This window comes from Pristiophorus japonicus, chromosome 14, assembly GCF_044704955.1.
Source record: "Pristiophorus japonicus isolate sPriJap1 chromosome 14, sPriJap1.hap1, whole genome shotgun sequence".
In the NCBI taxonomy this organism is placed as follows: domain Eukaryota; kingdom Metazoa; phylum Chordata; class Chondrichthyes; family Pristiophoridae; genus Pristiophorus; species Pristiophorus japonicus.
This window is the reverse complement of record NC_091990.1, coordinates 186,863,417-186,884,950: the sequence shown is the minus strand read 5'-3', so window position 1 is coordinate 186,884,950 and position 21,534 is coordinate 186,863,417. Positions and strand designations below refer to the sequence as shown.

Genomic DNA, 21,534 nt, shown 5'->3' with positions numbered 1-21,534 from the left:
ACCAGCAATTAAACTGCAAGTAGTTGATGATCCCTTTATATAGTGCTGGTGGGGCGTCCTTCAGGAAACTTAAGTGTATTCAGCTATGCAGTGTAAAGCGAGAGAGTTGGCTGGAGTGTGGAGCTCCACATGGCAGTGCTGGTGTGGAATCAGTGTTGCACACTTATTGATGTCATGATCCGCCAGCTCTGCATACTTCTGGCGGGTGTTAAGTTTGCGCGCACAAACCCCGTTATCAAGATGACACCGGCGTACTTCACATCAGAAGTGTGGGCGCACACCATGGACACGCCATTTTGGAACTCAAGAATACTCGTAGCACCCAAAAAAACTGCTGCTACCCAGCCCAATTTCGCCCCCCTGGTGTTCAGCAGTCTTGGAGAGATGGTCTGGATTTAGCAGCACAGGGGTGAAGGCTGTGTCAGTTTGCAGTAGCAGTAAGGTGGGACTGCTGAGTTTGGCAGCATGGGGGAGGGGGTGTCTTGTGGTTAGTCACATTTGATGTCTCTATTTCTGTTTCTCATACACACACAATAACCTATAATTTCTCATCAAGAAATGAGATCAAATCCCCAAATTTTGCCACAATCTTTTGTATCACATGTGATGGAATGTTGGGTACAACTACAATGTAAGTGATGACAAACACTACTCCACTGATCTCTCAGTGTAATTACAGGGTTGATTCTGTGATCTCATGTTCTCATCAGGGGAGCCATACACATGGCAATATGGGTTGGAGATTAGGCTACAACATTGTAGCCCTGATGCTCTAACCTGTAGCACTATAAGCCTGCACCTCACTGATCGAGTATTGTGGAACCATCCCTTATATATCACAGGCCTTTATCCATGGCTATTTTTGAGTTGTCAGATTTTTTTGAAGCTGTTGAGCAGCTTTTGGCAGTTTCCCCAGATTGATGTTTGCAGAAATGATGATTGCTGGAGAGATACCACTAAATTGCAAATAATCTAACTTGAGGAAGGACATTCTTGCTATTGAGGGAGTGCAGCGAAGGTTCACCAGACTGATTCCCGGGATGGCGGGACTGACCTATCAAGAAAGACTGGATCAACTGGGCTTGTATTCACTGGAGTTCAGAAGAATGAGAGGGGACCTCATAGAAACGTTTAAAATTCTGACGGGGTTAGACAGGTTAGATGCAGGAAGAATGTTCCCAATGTTGGGGAAGTCCAGAACCAGGGGTCACAGTCTAAGGATAAGGGGTAAGCCATTTAGGACCGAGATGAGGAGAAACTTCTTCACCCAGAGAGTGGTGAACCTGTGGAATTCTCTACCACAGAAAGTTGTTGAGGCCAATTCACTAAATATATTCAAAAAGGATTTAGATGAAGTCCTTACTACTCGGGGGGTCAAGGGGTATGGCGAGAAAGCAGGAATGGGGTACTGAAGTTGCATGGTCAGCCATGAACTCATTGAATGGCAGTGCAGGCTAGAAGGGCCTGCACCTATTTTCTATGTTTCTATGTTTCTATGGTACTTGTTTACAAAGCAAATGACAAAAGAGACCCATTAGTCTGACATCAGTAACAGAAAAACACAGCTTTAGTACAATTTACTTTGGGTAAAGCAATCTCATAAGAGCGGCACATTTAAAAAGATACCTAATTACTAGTCTACTAGCTACTGACTCATTTCTGTGTGTTTTTCTAGGAAATCCTTTGAATTTGAAGATGCTGTCAGTCTTCAGTCATCCCACTCTCCCTCTCCTACTGAAAATGGTACATCCACCTCTCCTCTGGAGGTACACAGCAGATTCAGTTCAAAAAGCACTTTAACAGAAGAGAATGCATATGAAGACATCATAGGTAAGAGCCCGAAGAAAACCATTGTGTGAGGACTCACATTTCTACGTCAATACATTACAATCATGTTGGTCATTCACAAAAATATCAATTTAAAGAAACGATCTTCAGTTTATTATATTTCAGTTATGCTAATTTATTTAGTGATTATTGGCCTGGAATTTTTTTTATTCGTTCCTGGGATGTGGCCGTCACTGGCAAGGCGAGCATTTATTGCCCATACCTGATTGCCCTAGAGAAGGTGGTGGTGAGCCACTGCAGTCCTGTGTGGTGAAGGAACGTGTGCTGTTAGGTAGGGAGTTCCAGGATTCTGACCCAGCGTCCATGAAGGAACGGAAATATATTTCCAAGTCAGGATGGTGTGTGACTGGGAGGGGAACGTGGAGGTGGTGGTGTTCCCATGTGCTTGCTGCCCTTGTCTTTCTAGGTGGTAGAGATCGCGGGTTTGGGAGGTGCTGCCGAAGAAGCCTTGGCGAGTTGTTGCAGTGCATCTTGTAGATGGTGCACACTGCAGCCACGGTATACCGGTAGTGGAGGGAGTGAATGTTTAAGGTGGTGGATGGGATGCCGATCAAACAGGCTGCTTTGTCCTGGATGGCGTCGAGTTTCTTGAGTGTTGATGGAGCTGCACATATCCAGACAAGTGGACAGTATTCCATCACACTCCTGACTTGTGCCTTGTAGATGGTGGAAAGGCTTTGGGGAGTGAGACTCTCGCCACAGAATACCCAACCTCCGACCTGCACTTGTTACCACAGTATTTATGTGGCTGGTTCAGTTAAATTTCTAGTCAATGGTGACCCCCAGGATGTTGATGGTGGGGGGATTTGGTGATGGTAATGCCGTTGAATGTCAAGGGGCAGTGGTTAGACGCTCGCTTGTTGGAGATGGTCATTGCCTGGCACTTGTGTGGCGCAAATGTTACTTGCCACTTATCAGCCCGAGCCTGAATGTCGACCAGGTCTTGCTGCATGTGGGCATGGACTGTCCATTATCTGAGGAGTTATGAATGAAACTGAACACTGTGCAGTCATCAGTGAACATCCCCACTTCTGACCTTATGATGGAAGGAAAGTCATTGATGAAGCTGCTGAAAATGGTTGGGCCTAGGACACTGCCCTGAAGAACTCCTGTAGTGATGTCCGAGGGTTGTGATGATTAACCTCCAACCACCACAACCATCTTACTTTGTGCTAGGTATGACTCGAGCCAGTGGGGAGTTTTCCCCCTGATTCCCATTGACTTCAGGTTTACTAGTGCACTTTAGTGCCACACTTGGTCAAATGCTGCCTTGATGCCAAGGGCAGTCACTCTCACCTCACCTCTGGAATTCAGCTCTTTTGTCTATGTTTGGACCGAGGCTGTAATGAGGTCTGTAGCCGAGTCGTTCTGGTGGAACACAAACTGGGCATCGGTGAGTAGGTTGGTGAGTAATTGTCGCTTGATAGCACTGTTGATGACACCTTCCAGCATTTTACTGATGATTGAGAGTAGACTGATGGGGTGGTAATTGGCCGGATTGGATTTGTCCTCTGTTTGTGGACAGGACATACCTGGGCAGTTTTCCACATTGTCGGATAGATGCCAGTGTTGTCGCTAACTGGAACAGCTTGGCTAGAGACGCGACTAGTTCTGGAGCACAAGTTTTCAGCACGCCAGCCGGGATGTTGTCGGGGGCCATAGCCTTTTCTGTATCCAGTGCGCTCAGCCATTTCTTGATATTACTTGGAGTGAATCGAAATAGCTGAAGACTGGCTTCTGTGATGGTGGGGACCACAGGAGGTAGCCGATATGAATCATCCACTCGGCACCTCTGGCTGAAGATAGTGGCTTAGTATTTTGCACTTACGTGCTGGGCTCCGCCATCATTGAGGATGGGGATATTCATGGAGCCTCCTCCTCCCATTAGTTATTTAATTGTCCACCACCATTCATGACTGGATGTGGCAGGACTACAGAGCTTTGATCTGATCTGTTGATTGTGGGATCGCTCAGTCCTGTCCACAGCAAGCTGCATCTGCTGTTTAGCATGCATTTAGGCCCGTGTTGTAGCTTCCCCAGGTTGTTACCTCATTTTTAGGTACACCAGGTGCTGCTCCTGGCATGCTCTTCTGCACTCCTCATTGAACCAGGGTTGGTTCCCTGGCTTGCTGGTAATGGTAGAATGAGGGATATGCCGAGCCATGAGGTTACAGATTGTGGTGGAATACAATTCTGTTGCTGCTGATGGCCCACAGTGCCTCATGGATCCCCAGTTTTGAGCTGCTCGATCTGTTCTGAATCTATCCCATTTAGCACGGTGGTAGTGCCACACAATACGATGGAGGGTGTCCTCAGTGTGAAGACGGGTCTTTGTCTCCACAAGTACTGTGTGGTGGTCACTCCTACCAATACTGCCATGGACAGATGCATCTGCGACAGGTAGATTGATGAGGATGAGGTCAAGTAGGTTTTTCCCTCGTGTTGGTTCTCTCACCATCTGCCGCAGGTCCAGTCTTGCAGCAGTGTCCTTCAGGACATCGCCAGCTCGGTCAGTAGTGGTGCTACTGAGCCACTCTTGGTGATGGATATTGAAGTCTCCCACCCAAAGTACATTCTGTGCCCTTGCTACTCTTAGTGCTTCTTCCAAGTGGTGTTCAACATGGAGGAGAACTGATTCATCAGCTGAGGGAGGGCGGTAGGTGGTAATCAGCAGGAGGTTTCCTTGCCCATGCTTGGCCTGAAGCCATGAGACTTCATGGGATCCAGAGTCAATGTTGAGAACTGCCAGGGCCACTCCCTCCCGTCTACACCACTGTGCCACCACCCCGGTGGCTCCATCCTGCCGGTGGAACAGAACATACCCAGGGATGGTGATGGAGCAGTTTTGGACATTGGCTGAAAGCTTTCATTCTGTGGGTCTGACTATGTCAGGCTGTTGCTTGACTAGTCTGTGGGACAGCTCTCCCAATGTTGGGATAAGTCCCCAGATGTTGGAGAGAAGGACTTTGCAGGGTCGACTGGGCTGGGTGTGCCATTGTCATGTCCGTAGCCAGTGCCGAGGTCGATGCCGGCTGGTCCGTCCGGTTTTATTATTAATGTTTTTCGTAGCGGTTTTTTACAACTGAGTGCCTTGCTCAGCCATTTCAGAGGCAGTTGTCGGAAAAATGCTCGAGGGTCCGAATGGCCTACTCCTGCTCCTAATTCTTATGTTCACCGCTGACCGCAAAATGCGGGCCAATATGAATAAATATGTTTACAGATTTTTTTTGTGGCAAGAGTAACAATTGCAACACAGGAATCAATAGTAAAAGAAGTTGTTATCCAAATAGTGTGTTAGGGGCCGAAATTACCCTCTGACCAAAACGGGGCGCACTCACCGATTTCTTTGTGGATTTACTGCCCCAATTATTGGGGTGGTGTTTCGAGGGATTTTGCTGTGTTTTTTAGTTTTTATCCGGCGGGGTGGTGAAGTGCAGCTACGGCAGGGCGGAAGTCGGAGGCGAGCGGAGTGGAAGACGGGCGGACTATTGAGCGCCCCACTGACCATGTCGGCGCGCGCTTCTGATGTCAGCACGACACAGACGTGCCACGTCACGCTGACACGTCACAACATCCCTCCCCTTCAATTAAAGGGAAGGGCCGCTGTGAGCTCTGAAGCTACTATAGTGACGCCCACTGGGCCACCAGGGAGGGTTTTGGACGGGCCAGTGGCCCGGTACCAAAGAGGGGGTGCCAGGCGGCCTGGCCGCCATTGTTGGGCCGACTTCGGAGTTGGCCGACAATTAAAATAAAACGGCAGCCGCGGCAGTGTGCCCTCCCCTTTAAGGGCAGGCACATCGCCCAACCACGAGTGCTTCCTGCCGGGGAAAGCTGTCGGAGGCACCGACCAGCGGTGGCTCAGCTCCCACGGGGCAATTTCCTTTGTGGGGCAGAAAGGGGGCTGCTGCCAGTCGGTAAGGGGCCGGTGCGCGGCCAGCGGAGTGGGAACACGGACGGAGCATGAACGTCCACTGCCACAAAAATAAAGGAGGGCAATTTCACAAATGTCAGCACCTCTACCCCGACTGAGCGGTAGGTGCTGACCGACCCGTTACTGCCTCGGTAACTGCTCTTAAAAAAAGGGGCAATTTCGGCTCCTTAATGTTTAAGAGTAATAAGTTTAAATAAAACTAGTCTTTATCTAGTCAGTGCACATTAATATTAATATTGATTGTAGGTAAAGGTTTCAGTACCACAGTGCAAAAACCAATCTACTGTCGGTAATAATATGAAATGGCTTTTCGCACTGAATTGATATTCATGTCGAAATCTGAATATATCTTCACAGTTGTACTTTCAATGGTCATCCCTATTCCCTGACTGAAGTTTTCAAAATTGTTAAAAATATCTTTAAAATACTCATTTATGTATTTTATTTCAATGCAAAATTCTCACATGCCCATTATTACTGTGGATTGAAAACTATCTCTAGATGATATCGTGTATTCGGCAAGAATCTTGTGCAAAACCTTAATTTCCTCCCTCATACCTCAAGATTGTAATCTTATGCTAGGAACATGTTGCTAATTCCTAGTACACTTCTTTTTTCCTATATCTCCAATAGTTTTAATGCAGTGTTTTCACTCGTGTGAAAGCCCTTCCTTCATAGTTCTCTCTTCTTTTCAATCAGCATTTGCAATCAGGCAAGCAGGCAGCAAAAGGAAAAAAAGGAGAGGAAACTCTTGGCTACTTCTTAGTGATTGGTTTCAGACAAGTAAGGCCTCAGAAGCGAGGCTCCCACCTGGCAGAGAATGTAATGAGGCTGGGAAACACAAATAAGGCAAGGTGTAAAAAATGATGTGCCTAGAAGACATCTTTGTAAATCATCAAGAGGAAATTTTAACAGAGAACTTAATTTAGATCTCCCTGTGCCATCCCCAAGTTGTTAGGCAGGCAGATTACCTGAAGAAGAACCTTACCTATATATGAAAGAGAATGTGTTGACTTCCCAACCCCACCCCCACACATCTGGGGAAGTTCTTGGCCAATACTCTGCATCACTTGGACCAACTGCATGCTCAAACCCAGTTCCTTGTATTAATAAAGCACTACTGTACCCTCTTGATTAATATTTTACAAAGACAGGTTGAACAAACTACCCAGTTTCCTTTTTGAGTTTCACAACCAAAGCATTTTTCTTCATATTGTAATTGAGCATAATTCACGTGTGTTTATAATATAGGAAATGTTTGGAGAAAATGACAGTTGAAGGGAAGAGAAGAAAGCACTGAAAAATCTTTCTCTATTTTAACCAAAGCTAGAAATATTTGGGTCAGCTAGAAAAAGGTCCAGAAATAGGTCAAGCATGTGATATAAATTTGAACCAAGACATCCAAGTAAGTAAGTCTGAATAAAACCCACATGCGGTTTCTGGCACCAGAGGACTCACACTACATGAACTCGACTTCACATTAAAATGCAATCAAGGAATTTGCTCCTCAGTTAACTCATAGCCTTCCATCCCCCAAAAAGATAATCAAGCCTTTGAATACTGAGGAGAAACTAACAGCAAAAACAGCAACAAATATACAACCAGATTATTCGAAGTGATCATGATATGATAAGCATTCAGTTCCATCATTTTATATTAAGGGTCCATCTGATCTGTCAGAGTAGTGGGCTGCATGACTTAGCCACTATTCGCATAGTATCGAGTCTTCTTCAGAATCCTGACAATTATGTGTGTGGCTTTAAATGGTGCATGATGCCGCTACACCAGGAAACTCACCATGTCACACTATCTATATTCACTGGTACTATCCTACCACAGTGTGAAAAGTAATGGAGGCACAGCATCTTATGAAGTTGTGTCCCTGGACTTCCAGAAGGTTTTTGACAGAATTCCTCACAGAAGGCGGCTCAAAGCAGCAGGAGTTCAAGGTCAAACTTGAAAGTGGTTAAGAAGCTGGCTGAAAGAAAGGAAGCAATGGGTACTTGTTGGGGAGGGAAGTCAGAATGAGTCAGGGGGTGGGATAGTGGACTCGGTGCTGGAACATTACTGTTTCTAATTTACACTTATGCCTTGGACTCAGAAGCTCATTGTTAAAGTTATCAAGTTAGTAGGTGATACAAATGAAGGGGGGGATGTCAATGTGGGGGAAACAAAAGGAGTTAGATAAATCCTGTAAATGGGCGGATGAAAATTAATACAGATGTGTGTACAATACTGCATATTCGAAGAAAAATAGGCAACAGACATTCTCCATGGATGGTGTAGAAATAGCGAACAGTGAGGTTAAATGAGAAATCTGGGAGTGTTAGTAGGCTCAGTATGTCAAGGCACTGTGGAGCAGTAATTAAAGCAAATAAAATGTTGAACTAATTTATCAAATTAATACAGTACAAATCAGAAGAATTTAGACCAAAGCTGTGTAGGGCTCTGGTCAGACAGCATCAAGAGAACTGTGTTCATTTTGATAAGCAAGACACAAGAAAACCATGCAAGCCCTGGAGGCAGTTCAGAGAAAAGCCACAGGGTTGAGCCTCAGCATTACAGGACATAGCTCTGAGGGCAGGTTCAAGAAAATAGGAGACTGAAGGGACTTTATAGAACGATATAGAATCAAATATGGGCCCGAAATTGGTGGAAACTAAGTTCCACCCAAAAGACCGCTGAGATACCTGATGGTACTTTAGCGGCTGAGATACCTGATGGTACTTTAGCGGCTGAGATACCTGATGGTACTTTCGTGGAAAAATCTCGGAAAGACCACCTGGCGGCAAAAATGCGACTTACGCACTGAATCTGGGTGGCAATGGGCAGTAGCTCCCATTCTCGGCGGCAAGTGCAACCCTCGGTAAAGTACCACTGAGGATTGAGTCAGGCCCGGGGAGGGGGAAACTGATCAAATAAAAACATTTCAAAAAATAAAAGAAAACAGTAGAAATCCTTCAGGGGACCCCATCCACCTAAATCGCTGCAAAATAAAGAAAGAAAAGAAGTGGACTAACCTTTTTTTGCAGGTCTTCATACTTGCCGTTGAGGTTAGACCTGCCTTCACGCGACGGCCTTTTCCCCTGCTGCAGCGGAGGACGGCCCGGACCAAACTGGCAGCTCGGTGGGCGGGAGGACAATTCTGGGTGGCGCACGTCAGCGGATGGTACGTAGCAATTTTCTCTCCCCGCCGGCGGGAGGCCTCCACCAAACTCACTCAGAGGGGAGACCGCCCAGAAACCAGCGGACGGTAAGTCCACCAATTTCGGCCCCAAAGAATAGTATAGCTCAGAAGGAGGCCATTCGGCCCATCGAATCTGCGCCAGCGCTTTCAAAAAGCAATCCAGTTAGTCCCACTCTTCCGCTCTTTCCTCACATCCTTGCAATTTTTCTCCTTCAAATATTTATCCAATTCCCTTTTGAAGGCTACTATTGAATCTGTATCCACCACCCCATCATGCAGTGCGTCCCAAATTCTAACCACTCGTTGCCTAAAAAATGTTTTTCTTCATATCGCCTCTGGATCTTTTGTCAATCACTTTAAATCTGTGCCCTCTAATGAAGAATAATCACAGGTTCTCTAGTCTCTCCACGCAATTGAAGTCCCTCAACCCTAGGACCATTCTAATAAATCTTCTCTCCAACCTCCCCACTCTTCATAAAGGCAGTAAAAGTACAACGTAACACTGCCCTCTGATGTGGTGACAATGTGACCGCAAGAAGCACAAGACAGAGAAAGAAATGGTGAATTGTAATTGTAAGGGTCAGAGCTTTGCTGACTCTGATTTTGTGCTTTCAATATCATGTTGAATCCTTGAATTAGTTTATTGCCTTTGGGGTCGCGCAAAATGGGCGGAATTGCATTTACTGCCCGTAATACGTCTCGTGATATTTACCTCCATTGGTTTCAAATGTAACTGAATATCGGGTGGGGTATTGAATGGGTAGCCAATGTGATACCACCTGCTATGTGCTACCTCCCCCCCCTCCCAAGATGAATTTCTATCCTATTATTTCCAATGTTCTCTTCTTTTGTACAAAAATCCAGGCTGAGACTCCAGGGCAATACTGAGGGAGTGTCGCACTGTTGGAGGTGCTGTCTTTCGGATGAGACATTAAAATATTATATATATAAATAAAGGATATTAAACTGAAAAGATACATCCAGAACATTACCTGAAGGTAAATCAACATAGTAGAACCAGGAAGCATAGATTCAAGCCGGTGAAGAGCACATTTAGGGTTGATGTCAAGAAGAATTTCTTTACACAAAGGGTATTCGACACTTGGAATAGACTTCCAGGATGTACAGTGGAAGCAAAACGTAGAGTTATTCAAGACCCTCTTGCATGGGGTGATAGATAGAGATGAGATGCTATAGCTTTTTCATTTTGGAAGTAAATGCTGAGGTAAATTGGAGTAATGGCGATCCAAACTTGTTTTCATCTTTTGATCAAGTCAAATGATTTCTAGAACATATTGATTATTGAAACATTTCTGATATGTGGAGAATACATTCCTCTTCCAATGTCAGATAGTGTAATTCTGAGAGGGATCAGAAGGCAAGATCTTTATAAATCAGAGCATTTACCCAGTCTAACTGATTGTATATTTTATATCCATGCCACCAGCAAGGCGTTGAGCTAGTACATGTACCAAGCTTGTAAAACTGTACTTTATTCAGCAAGTCATCTCACATAGCCAAATTCCTATACCCTATATAAACTGGAATTTTAAGTGTGGTTTTGGCATTTTGCCACCTTGGCTTCCTGGAGTTAGAATTGTGCCCAGGAGGATTTTGGATGGCACAATAATGGTGTAAGGGGATATTTTCTTTCTGGTTACAGAGAAGTCAGACAGAGAACTCGGTAAGTTGTTGATCTTAGCCGTGCTACACGGGGAAATTGATTTGTGAATTTCAGACATATTTTGGTATAAACTTTGAGTAAATTACTTGTCCATCACTCAGAGATGATAGAATAACAGACCGGAGAGGAGGCTGATATTTGCCCTCAATATGAGTATTAATGAAGAGATTTTGGGGGAGTAGGTGGTATTGTGGCAAAGAGCACTGATCTGTGGCACCTAAGCTTCTAATTGGCACAGCAAAAATCAGCAACTTACTGTCTGGAAAGTGATAGTCATAGGCCACGATTTGGCCAACCATGGCGAGTCCAGGGGGGGCTGGGTTATGTAGCAGGATGCGATGCCGCTCCTGGCTCCATCCCGCTCTGTGAGAAGAATCTTCCGTTGGGTTGGCACGCTGCGAGGATCCCGGCCAATTAAAAGGAAGCAGGTCTGATGACGTCATTTGATAACACGTCGTCAGCAGGTTTCTTTAAAGGGACCGTGTCCACATTCATTTTGAAAGTTGTGCTGTCAGTGTTCTGCAGCATTGAGGTGCAGCAAACACTGACAATCACAGCACAAAGGCACAGATCTGCACCCATATGCTTATGGAGGGAGTCACAGCATGCAGGGAGGTTCTCTTCCCTTCCAATGGGTGGAATAGACCTCCCCAAGAGACCAACGCAGCCTGGTTGCACAATGCATAGGTGGGCAGCAGTGGCACAAACCTTTCAATGATCTCAGTAGATCACAAAACTTTACAGCAAAGGCACACTCCACCTCTTTCTGCTGTGCCACACATCACATCCCCATCACTCTGCCGTCCCCACCCTACTCCTGCACGTCCTTACTCACACCAACCTACCTTGCATCTCCACCCATCCCTCTCTATCTACATTATCACATCTCCATCTCACTAGCCACCCCTTACACGCACCCTCATCTTTGTTCAATCATACCAACTAACAACACACAATAGTCGGGACTTGGGTCTTTTAGCCAATGTTCATGTAAAGTTTCTGTTAATGTGTTGTCAAACATTGAGATCTTTATTTGCAACAATTTGCCTTCTTGGACAGATTTGTGTGCACCTTTGGAAGTGACTTAGTGAGTTGTAGTGAATGGTGGGACATAACGGTGCCCCCTGACCCATGGTACTGAGTGTGAAAGGAATGGCTTGGGCACGAGAGGGATGTTTTATGTTGTTGGTGTGGGGTGGTGTCAACCTGACGCATCATGTGGCAGCCAGGGTGTACAGTGTCAAGTGAAGTAAATGTGGCCATGGTGAGGCCATCCCTGGCGTTCAGGCAGCAATGTGGTCGGGTGCTGATGCCCGGTGTCCTATGCAGCATCAGGTGATTGCATAGAAGGTCGGTGTGTTTAGTGATGTTGGAGTTGGGGCTGATCATGGTGGGATTCTGAGGACCAAAGCGAGATTTTTTCAAGGGCACCGATGCTGATGGAATAGATGGCAACTGTAGTTGAGCTGACAGAAACAATCTGTCAATGGTGAGAGAGGTTGCTCCAAGTAGGTGACACTGGATAGACTGCAAACACTTCAAAGCTCCATAAAGCTGAAAAGTGTATTCCAAGTCTTGAAGGCTTCTTTATTTGGAAATTGAACAGCTTTTATACCACTTTTGCAGCTGTCAACTAGTCAAACCAATCCAGAGTTATTGAGAACCTGTCACACTTATCTGACGTGATACGCGTGGAACGTGAACCTTGTGAAAAACTTGGAAAAATCCTTTGTACCTGGTAAAATGCTGCCTATATAGCTTTAAGCAGCTTCTTAACTATCATAATTGCCTGACACGCCTTAGTGCTGGATCCGTAGCCAGAGTTGGCACTTTGTAAATTCACAAGGAGGCGGATTCAGAGCGGACTTCCCTCGCTGTCAATCACGGCCAATTTGACAGTGGTGCCGCCTCCAAACTCGCACTTGCAGCGCCGGTAAGATTCCGGCCATGAGTTCACTTCTACGTGTTGTCCAGGAAGTGCCAATAGCATTTTAATACCTTTAAACTGTAATTACACTGTCATACTCTACTCCATAGTGGGATATTACTGGTACATTCTTCTTTAGAATATCAGAAAAAAATCTGCTTTCAATGGGTGGAACTGTCCAGTGTTCCAAATTGGCCATCACCTTTGATGAAATATTGAAGGATGGATTCGAGATTATTTTCTGGGTCTGACTCTATGTGGGTAGCATTCTCACCTCCAATTCAGATCATTGGTTCAAGCCCCACTCCTTAGATTTGAGCCCACAATCCAGGCCGACATTCCAGTGCAATGTTGCATTGTTGGAGGTGCTGTCTTTTGGATGAGACAGTAAACTGAGGCTCTGTCTGCCCTCTCAGGTGACGTAAAAGGTCCCATGGCAGTATTCGAAGAAGAGCAGGGGTGTTCTCCCTCGTGCCCTGGCTCAATCAACATCACTAGAACAGGTGATCTAGTCATGATCTCATTGCTGTTTGTGGGACCTTGCAATGTGCAAATTGGCTGCCACATTTCCAACATTACAACAGTGACTACGCTTCAAAAGTGGTTGTAAAGCACTTTAGAATGTCCTGATGTCGTGAAAGGCGCTGTATAAATGCAAGTGTTTCTTTTATATTTGCAAGTCTCTTGCATCCACTTTCAATTCCTCCATGCTATTTCTTAACCAGAGTTGGCAAAGGAAGACCGTGCTCTTCACCTGCTGGGAGGTGATGAAAATGTTCAGAGCCTCTCTGTGGTAGACCAGCTGAGATTTGAGACTCTCCGCATGAGGACAACTCTGTAGCGCAACATATAAAAGCCCCTGTCCTGAGGCCTCCACTCACTATGCGTCGGAGCGCGTGCATGTCGGGACGTCTGTAAGCTGGAGCTGGAGTCACATGGCTCTGAGCAGCCAATCAAGGTATAGAATTTTCTCATTCATCATAATGGGAACTCCGTAAGTTGGGGTTCCCATTATTATGATTGAGAAACAGCCGCCAAACACCCAAAACATAAAATAAAAAATAGAAAAAATACACCACATATTTAACATTCATTTAAATGAAAGTTATTTATGTCTTATAAAAAAATATATTTTTCCGATTTTTCTTAAGTTTTTTTAATTATGGTTTAAAATAAACTTACCTTAGTGAGCGGGGTTTTTAGCAATAAAATATATTTAAAAAATTTTATTTGACAATGTTTTTGTGTGTTTTAAAACTCTTACGCAAGAGTTTTCAGGACATCCGTCGAGCAATGTATGGGTGAATATCGCAACCTTGCCCATGCGAATGTCCTGGCTGTGGAGATGCGGAGGATTGTGTGCTGCAAACCAACTTTTGCGATGCCTTCCCGGGTCTGTACACGCTCCGTACAGACCCGGGGAAGCCGAGATCTATCTTAAGAATAAAACCATTTTTCATTATTTTAATACACAATCCTGAAATTGAAATTATTAATTGATAATGCTCCACCGATTTAACTCACTTCTCCTTCTCTGCAGTGCACTGTCTGAGTTTCTGCATTTATTGCAATGGTAGCAAATCTGAAATCTATCCATGTGGTTACTGCAGTATTAAGGCTTTAAACATCTAGAAATTGGTAACTCGAGTGCCTCTCGTTAACATGAATTTCTTCATACATGGCCTTGAAAGCATCAACCACAATGCTAATCTTTACAAGCTTTGGTGACGAGTGTTAAGTCATATTTTAGTTGGCCGTTGACTGGCATGCCCTCTGACACCAAATGGGTCGGACATGAAGCACCGCTGCCTTAGGCAAGTTCCTGATAATATATCAGTGCAACTGGCATACATCAAAGTAAACGGTTTTCAGCCTTTTCAAGATAACAAAAATAGATTATCCGATCATTATCAAATTGCTGTTTGTGGGAGCTTGCTGTGTGCAAATTGGCTGCCGCGTTTCCCACATTACAACAGTGACTAATCTCCAAAAGTACTTCATTGGCTGTAAAATGCTTTGAGACATCCGGTGGTCGTGAAAGGCGCTATATAAATGCAAGTCGTTTATTCGTTCTTGCATCCAATGGCAGCACTGCCTCAGATATAAATATAAATCCCTGCTGACAGAAGCAGAACTGACCAAAAATATGTCTATCAGCAGAACAAGTAGCTGAAGCATCCTACTCCACCTGCGTAAAGTTGGCAAAGTGTTGTCGCTGTTGCTGCTCTGGCAATCACAAGAAATAGTGAAGATGAGTCCAAAACTGATTCGAAGGGTTAAATCCCTTAGTAATATTTAACATGCTAAATTTTAGAGTGCCTTTCCTATAGCAGTTAGATACGGATTGAGAACAACACTCCAGTTACAGATGGGTATCAGTGTTTACAATGCAGAGATGTGATAGCTGGTGGAATATAAGACAATTTTTCCATGTAGACCTGGCACTGGAACTGGGGCACAGCTGCTCTCAGATTTTCAGCGCATACATTGCTTGACTATCGCCCTGTGAATTCCTGCAGGGGGCCTGTAGGGACTCTGTTCATCATCATTTGTTTGCAGATGAAAGAACTACCACTGTCTGGGTTTGAATTGTACCCAGTTGCTAGTTTCTTAAAGGAGAAATGTGAGTCATGCTGGTGTGACACAAGTCTGGCACAGGGTTTGACTTCAGTTTTTATGGATTGAGTGGACTCAGTACACTTCCCACGGAGTTTTTCATTGCTTGTTTCTGTGATGATGTTGTGAATGCAAGCACCGTATCATTGTTTCACGTACACACCTGCTCCCTGTGCACACAATGACAAAGTGACATCTGAACAGATCAGTTGCCACAGAGATTTAAAGCTGTTGGAATACCATGCTAGCTCTGAACTCATTCCATCATCAAGCATTCCTCTGACAGGCCGGTATTTCCTTTATCTGTGCAGGTCGAGTGTAAGCAGTTTCAGTGGTGGGTCACAATCCCGTTCCTGCTTCCATCCCGCTGCAGAAATTGACTTTGCTCTAATGGGGCCTAGTAAGCCCACTCTGCGCGTTACCCGGCCCGATTAAATGGTGCAGGTCTGATGACATCATCGATAATGCAGTTGGGATATTTAAAGGAACCTTGGCCACATTGCATTTGAAGATTCATTGAGGAGTGTGCATGCAGCACACTGGAGGTTCTGATTGTTTCAAACACTTGGAGATATGACTGCACAGAGGCAGAGGGCTGCACCCAGGTCCTCCGATGACTCCCTCCGTATGCTTGTGGAGGGAATCAGAGGATGCAGGGAGGTCCTCTTCCCTTCGAATGGGCAGAAGAGACCTCCCCAGGAGACAAAAAGAGCTTGGCTCCAAATTGTAGCGGTCAAAAGCAGGGATGACTTCAGGAGGACCTGGGTGCAGTGCCACAAAGATCTCATTAGATCAGGAAACGTTACTGCAAAGCCACACTCAACCTCATCCTTCTGTCTCTCATCACATTCCCTTCACTCTGCCTTCCCAATCCTACTCCGGCACATCCTTACTCACACCAACATATCATGCACATCCACCCATCCCTCTCTCTCTATCTACATTATCACATCACCATCTTACTAGCCATCCCTCACAGTCACCCTTATCCTAATGCAAACATACCAACTAGCAACACACAAGGAGGCCACTTGGCAATGTCACCCCACTCCATCATAGTAACTCTCTAAAGATGTAACCCATCCATTGCTTACACAAGCGGAAGGAGCGTTCGGCAAACCAGACACCCCACCCACCCTTTCCTTCAACCACTGTCTGTCCCACCTGTGACAGAGACTGTAATTCCCGTATTGGGAGTGGCTGAGCAGCTGGAGGCGGGAGTTAGTGAGAGGGGTCGATCTCAGCAACCTGCTGACAGAATTACATATCATATAGCTAAATGGCATACATCAGTCACTCATATGGGGACTTGACAGCTTCACCGATGTTTTGTTCCTAACACAGATGAGCCTGCACACAGGGAGGTTAAAGTAACAGTGACCTCAGTCTTTATTAAGAGTGAGGAACAGGCCTTAGGGACCGGCTTATATACAGTGCTCCCAAGGGATGCTGGGATCCCTTGGGACTTCAGGGGATGCGCTCTCTGGTGGTGGAACATGGGAATGCATGCTTTACAGATACACAACATCACTCCCCCCCAAAGTCAAAGTGAAAACTATTTACAAGGTGAGGCGGTCGGGAGCCTTTCTTTCCCTGGTGGACCGCCTCGGTACAAATGTCTGTTCTGGTGTGTTGGCTGTGCCCTCGCTGGGCTGGCGTGTCGTTGGCCCTGCAGGGCTGCTGGGTGAGCCTGGCCTTGCTGGGCTGTTGGGCGTGATGGGTTCAGTTTCCTGGTCCGGGGTGGTGCCGTTGATCCTTTGGGTGTGGGTTGTGGGCTCGAAAAAGGTGATATCTGCTGTGGGTTGTTCAGGGCAGTCTGTGAACCTCAGCCTCGTTTGGTCCAGGTGCTTTCTACAAATTTGTCCATTGTCTAGTTTGACTACAAACACCCTACTCCCTTCTTCAGCTATCACTGTGCCCGCGATCCACTTGGGACCATGTCCATAGTTTAGCACATACACAGGGTCATTCAGATCAAATTCCCGTGACACAGTGGCGCGACCATTGTTTACATTTTGTTGCTGCCGCTTGCTCTCTACCTGATCATGCAGGTTGGGGTGAACCAGCGACAGTCTGGTTTTAAGTGTCCTTTTCATGAGTAACTCAGCTGGGGGCACCCCTGTGAGCGAGTGGGATCTTGTGCGGTAGCTGAGCAGTACTCGGGACAGGCGGGTTTGGAGTGAGCCTTCTGTGACTCGTTTGATGGTTTGTACTGCCTGCTCTGCCTGCCCATTGGAGGCTGGTTTAAACGGGGTCGAGGTGACATGTTTGATCCCATTGCGGGTCATGAATTCTTTAAATTCGGCACTGGTGAAACATGGCCCGTTGTCACTGACCAGTATGTCAGGCAGGCCGTGGGTGGCAAACATGGCCCTCAGGCTTTCAATGGTGGCGGTGGCGGTGCTTCCCGACATTATTTCACATTCAATCCATTTTGAAAAAGCATCCACCACCACCAAGAACATTTTACCAAGAAGCGGGCCCACATAGTCGACATGGATCCTCGACCATGGTCTGGAGGGCCAGGACCACAAACTTAGTGGTGCCTCTCTGGGCACATTGCTCAACTGAGCACACACGCTGCATTGCCGTATACAGGACTCCAAGTCAGAGTCGATACCAGGCCACCACACGTGGGATCTGGCTATCGCTTTCATCATTACTATACCCGGGTGTGTGCTGTGGAGATCCGAGATGAACGTCTCCCTGCCCTTTTTGGGTAGCACTACGCGTTACCCCACAACAGGCAGTCTGCCTGAATGGACAGCTTGTCCTTTCGCCGCTGGAACGGCTTGATTAGCTCTTGCATTTCAACGGGGATGCTGGACCAGCTCCCATGCAGTACACAGCTTTTTACTAGGGACAGCAGAGGATCTTGGCTGGTCCAAGTCCTAATCTGGCGGGCCGTGACAGGTGATTTATCATTTTCAAATGCTTCCATGACCATCAACAAGTCTGCGGGCTGCACCACCATTAACAAGTTTGCAGGCTGCGCCATTTCCACCCCCGTGGTGGGCAATGGTAGCCGACTGAGAGCATCCGCACAGTTCTCGTTGCCTGGCCTGTGGCGGATGGTATAGTTATACGCTGATAGCATGAGTGCCCACCTTTGTATGCGGGCTGAGACATTAGTATTTATCCCCTTGTTTTCAGTGAACAGGGATATGAGGGGCTTGTGATCGGTTTCCAGCTCAAATCTGAGGCCAAACAGGTACTGATGCATTTTCTTTACCCCGAACACACACGCTAATGCCTCTTTCTCAATCATGCTGTAGGACCTCTCACTATAGGCGAAAGGTTGCAACTTCCCCGCAACATTAGCTTGTTGTAATACACACCTGACTCCATATAACGACACATCACATGCTAGTACAAGTCTTTTACACGGGTTATACAATACAAGCAGCTTGTTGGAGCATAAAATGTTTCTGGCTTTCTCAAAAGCAATCACTTGGATTTTTTCCCTCATACCCAGTTCTCACCTTTACGCAATAACACATGTAGGGGCTCTAAGAGTGTGCTTAACCCCGGTAGGAAGTTACCAAAATAGTTGAGGAGTCCCAGGAACGACTGCAGCTCCGTGACATTCTGTGGCCTGGGCGCGTTCCTGATAGCCTCTGTCTTGGCGTCTATGGGCCAAATGCCGTCCGCCACGATCTTTCTCCCCAAAAACTCCACTTCTGTTGCCATGAAGACGCATTTCGTGCTCTTCAACCGCAGCCCTACGTGATCCAGTCGCTGGAGGACCTCCTCCAGGTTTTGTAGGTGCTCGACGGTGTCCCGACCCGTGACCAATATATCATCCTGAAAAACCACCGTGCGTGGTACCGACTTAAGAACATAAGAACATAAGAATTAGGAACAGGAGTAGGCCATCTAGCCCCTCAAGCCTGCTCCGCCATTCAACAAGATCATGGCTGATCTGGCCGTGGACTCAGCTCCACTTACCGCCCGCTCCCCATAACCCTTAATTCCCTTATTGGTTAAAAATCTATCTATCTGTGACTTGAATACATTCAATGAGCTAGCCTCAACTGCTTCCTTGGGCAGAGAATTCCACAGATTCACAACCCTCTGGGAGAAGACTTGAGTAGGCTCTCCATTTTTCTCTGGAAGATCGCTGCAGCCGACCGAATTCCAAACGGGCATCTGTTGTAGATGAACTGTCCCTTGTGCGTGTTGATGCAGGTGAGGCCCTTTAAAGACTCCTGCAGCTCCTGCGTCATGTAGGCCGAAGTCAGGTCGAGCTTAGTGAATGTCTTGTCTCCTGCCAGTGTCGCAAATAGGTCGTCTGCCTTAGGTAGCGGGTATTGGTCCTGTAGCGAGAAACGATTAATAGTTACTTTATAATCGCTGCAAATCCTGACCGTGCCATCACTTTTGAGTACTGGAACAATCGGGCTGGCCCACTCGCTGAATTCTACTGCGGAAATGATGCCCTCGCGTTGCAGCCTGTCCAGCTCGATTTCCACTCTCTGCCTCATCATGTGAGGTACCGCTCGTGCCTTGTGGTGAATGGGTCGTGCCTCTGGGACCAAGTGGATCCGCACCTTCGCCCTGGAAAAGTTTCCAATGACTGGCTCAAAAAGGGAAGGAAATTTGTTGAGAACCTGGGTACATGAGGCCTCATCGACATGTGATAGCGCTCGGATGTCATCCCAGTTCCAGCGGACTTTGCCCAGCCAGCTCCTTCCAAGCAGTGTGGGGCCATCGCCCGGGACAATCCAGAGTGGCAGTTCGTGCAACGTGCCCTCGTAGGTGACCTTGACCATGGCGCTGCCCAGGGCAGTGATGAGCTCTTTGGTGTACGTTCTCAGTTTTGTGTGGATGGGGCTCAGCGCTGGTCTGAATGACCTGTTGCACCACAGTCTCTCAAACATCTTTTTACTCATGATGGATTGGCTAGCACCAGTGTTCAGTTCCATGGCTACGGGTAAACCATTCAATTTTACATTTAGTATCATTGGTGGACATTTCATCTAAAATGTGTGCACCCGTGTACTTCAGCATCTGCATCCTCTCTCTGAGGCTCAAAATTGCTTTGATCCACCATGGACCAATCTTTCTCTGCCACGTGATGGTTAGCAGGTTTTGTAGAGCTTGCAGCTCGTCTGCAAGCTTGTTGGAGGTGCCCCAATGTTCCACAGCTCTTGCAAACATACCCTTTGAAGCGGCATGAATAGGCTGAATGGAAGCCTCCACAACGCCAACAAGATGCGAATTGCCTTGCATTCATCCTTTGTTGTAGACTCTGAGTCATCTGGGTCACCTGAGGCCTGCTGGCAGTTGCAGACTCGTGGTTTCTGCCCTGTACATTTCTGCTCGCAAACACAGTTCCAGTTAATTTATGAACATTGCTAGCCCTTGTTTGCTGAGAGATTTGTTTAGTGTTATCACTGGTGGACATAAACGCCTGTGCTATCGCAATGGCCTGACTGAGGGTCGGTGTCTCGACAGTCAAAAGTTTTCGTAGGATGGTCTCGTGACCAATGCCCAGTACAAAAAAGTATCTGAGCATCTGCTCCAGGTAGCCATCAAAGGGGGCACAACCTCAAAATACGGGGGAGCCAATTTAAAACCGAGTTGAGAAGGAATTTCTTCTCCCAGAGGGTTGTGAATCTGTGGAATTCTCTGCCCAAGGAAGCAGTGGAGGCTAGCTCATTGAATGTATTCAAGTCACAGATAGATAGATTTTTAACCAATAAGGGAATTAAGGGTTACGGGGAGTGGGCGGGTAAGTGGAGCTGAGTCCACGGCCAGATCAGCCATGATCTTGTTGAATAGCGGAGCAGGCTCGAGGGGCTAGATGGCCTACTCCTGTTCCTAATTCTTATGTTCTTATGTTCTTATGTAAACTCACATTGTCCTGCAAGTCGCCTTAGCTCGGCGGCATAGCTCGCCACTTCCTGACCTTCAGATCGCTGGCCCGTGTAGAACCGATACCTCGCCATCAGCACGCTCTCCCTCGGGTTAAGATGCTCCCGAATCAGTGTACGCAGCTCCTCATACGACTTATCTGTCGGTTTCACCGGAGCCAGAAGATTTTTCATGAGGTTGTAGGTCGGTGCCCCGCAGACCGTGAGGAGGACCGCTCTCCTTTTTTGCAGCGCTTCCTTCTCCGTCCAGCTCGTTGGCTACAAAGTACTGGTCTAGCCGTTCGACATAGGCTCCCCAGTCCTCACCCTCCGAGAACTTCTCCAGGATGCCCACAGTTTGCTGCATCTTTGCGTTGGATTCGTATACTCGTCACCAGTTATTGTGTTCCTAACCCAGATGAGACTGCACACAGGGAGGTTAAAGTAACAGTGACCTCAGTCTTTATTAAGACACTCCAGAGTGAG

General features: G+C 46.6%; 1 protein-coding gene across 2 annotated transcripts in view; it reads left to right on the top strand.

The window, feature by feature from the left end:
• dennd2b (DENN domain containing 2B) overlaps positions 1-21,534 on the top strand; it is a 489,686-nt gene that overhangs the window by 260,316 nt on the left and 207,836 nt on the right. For both annotated transcript variants that reach the window (XM_070899957.1, XM_070899956.1), the window contains exon 4: positions 1,676-1,830. In XM_070899957.1, the coding sequence (XP_070756058.1) occupies positions 1,676-1,830 (155 nt within the window). The remainder of the gene's footprint in view (positions 1-1,675; positions 1,831-21,534) is intronic.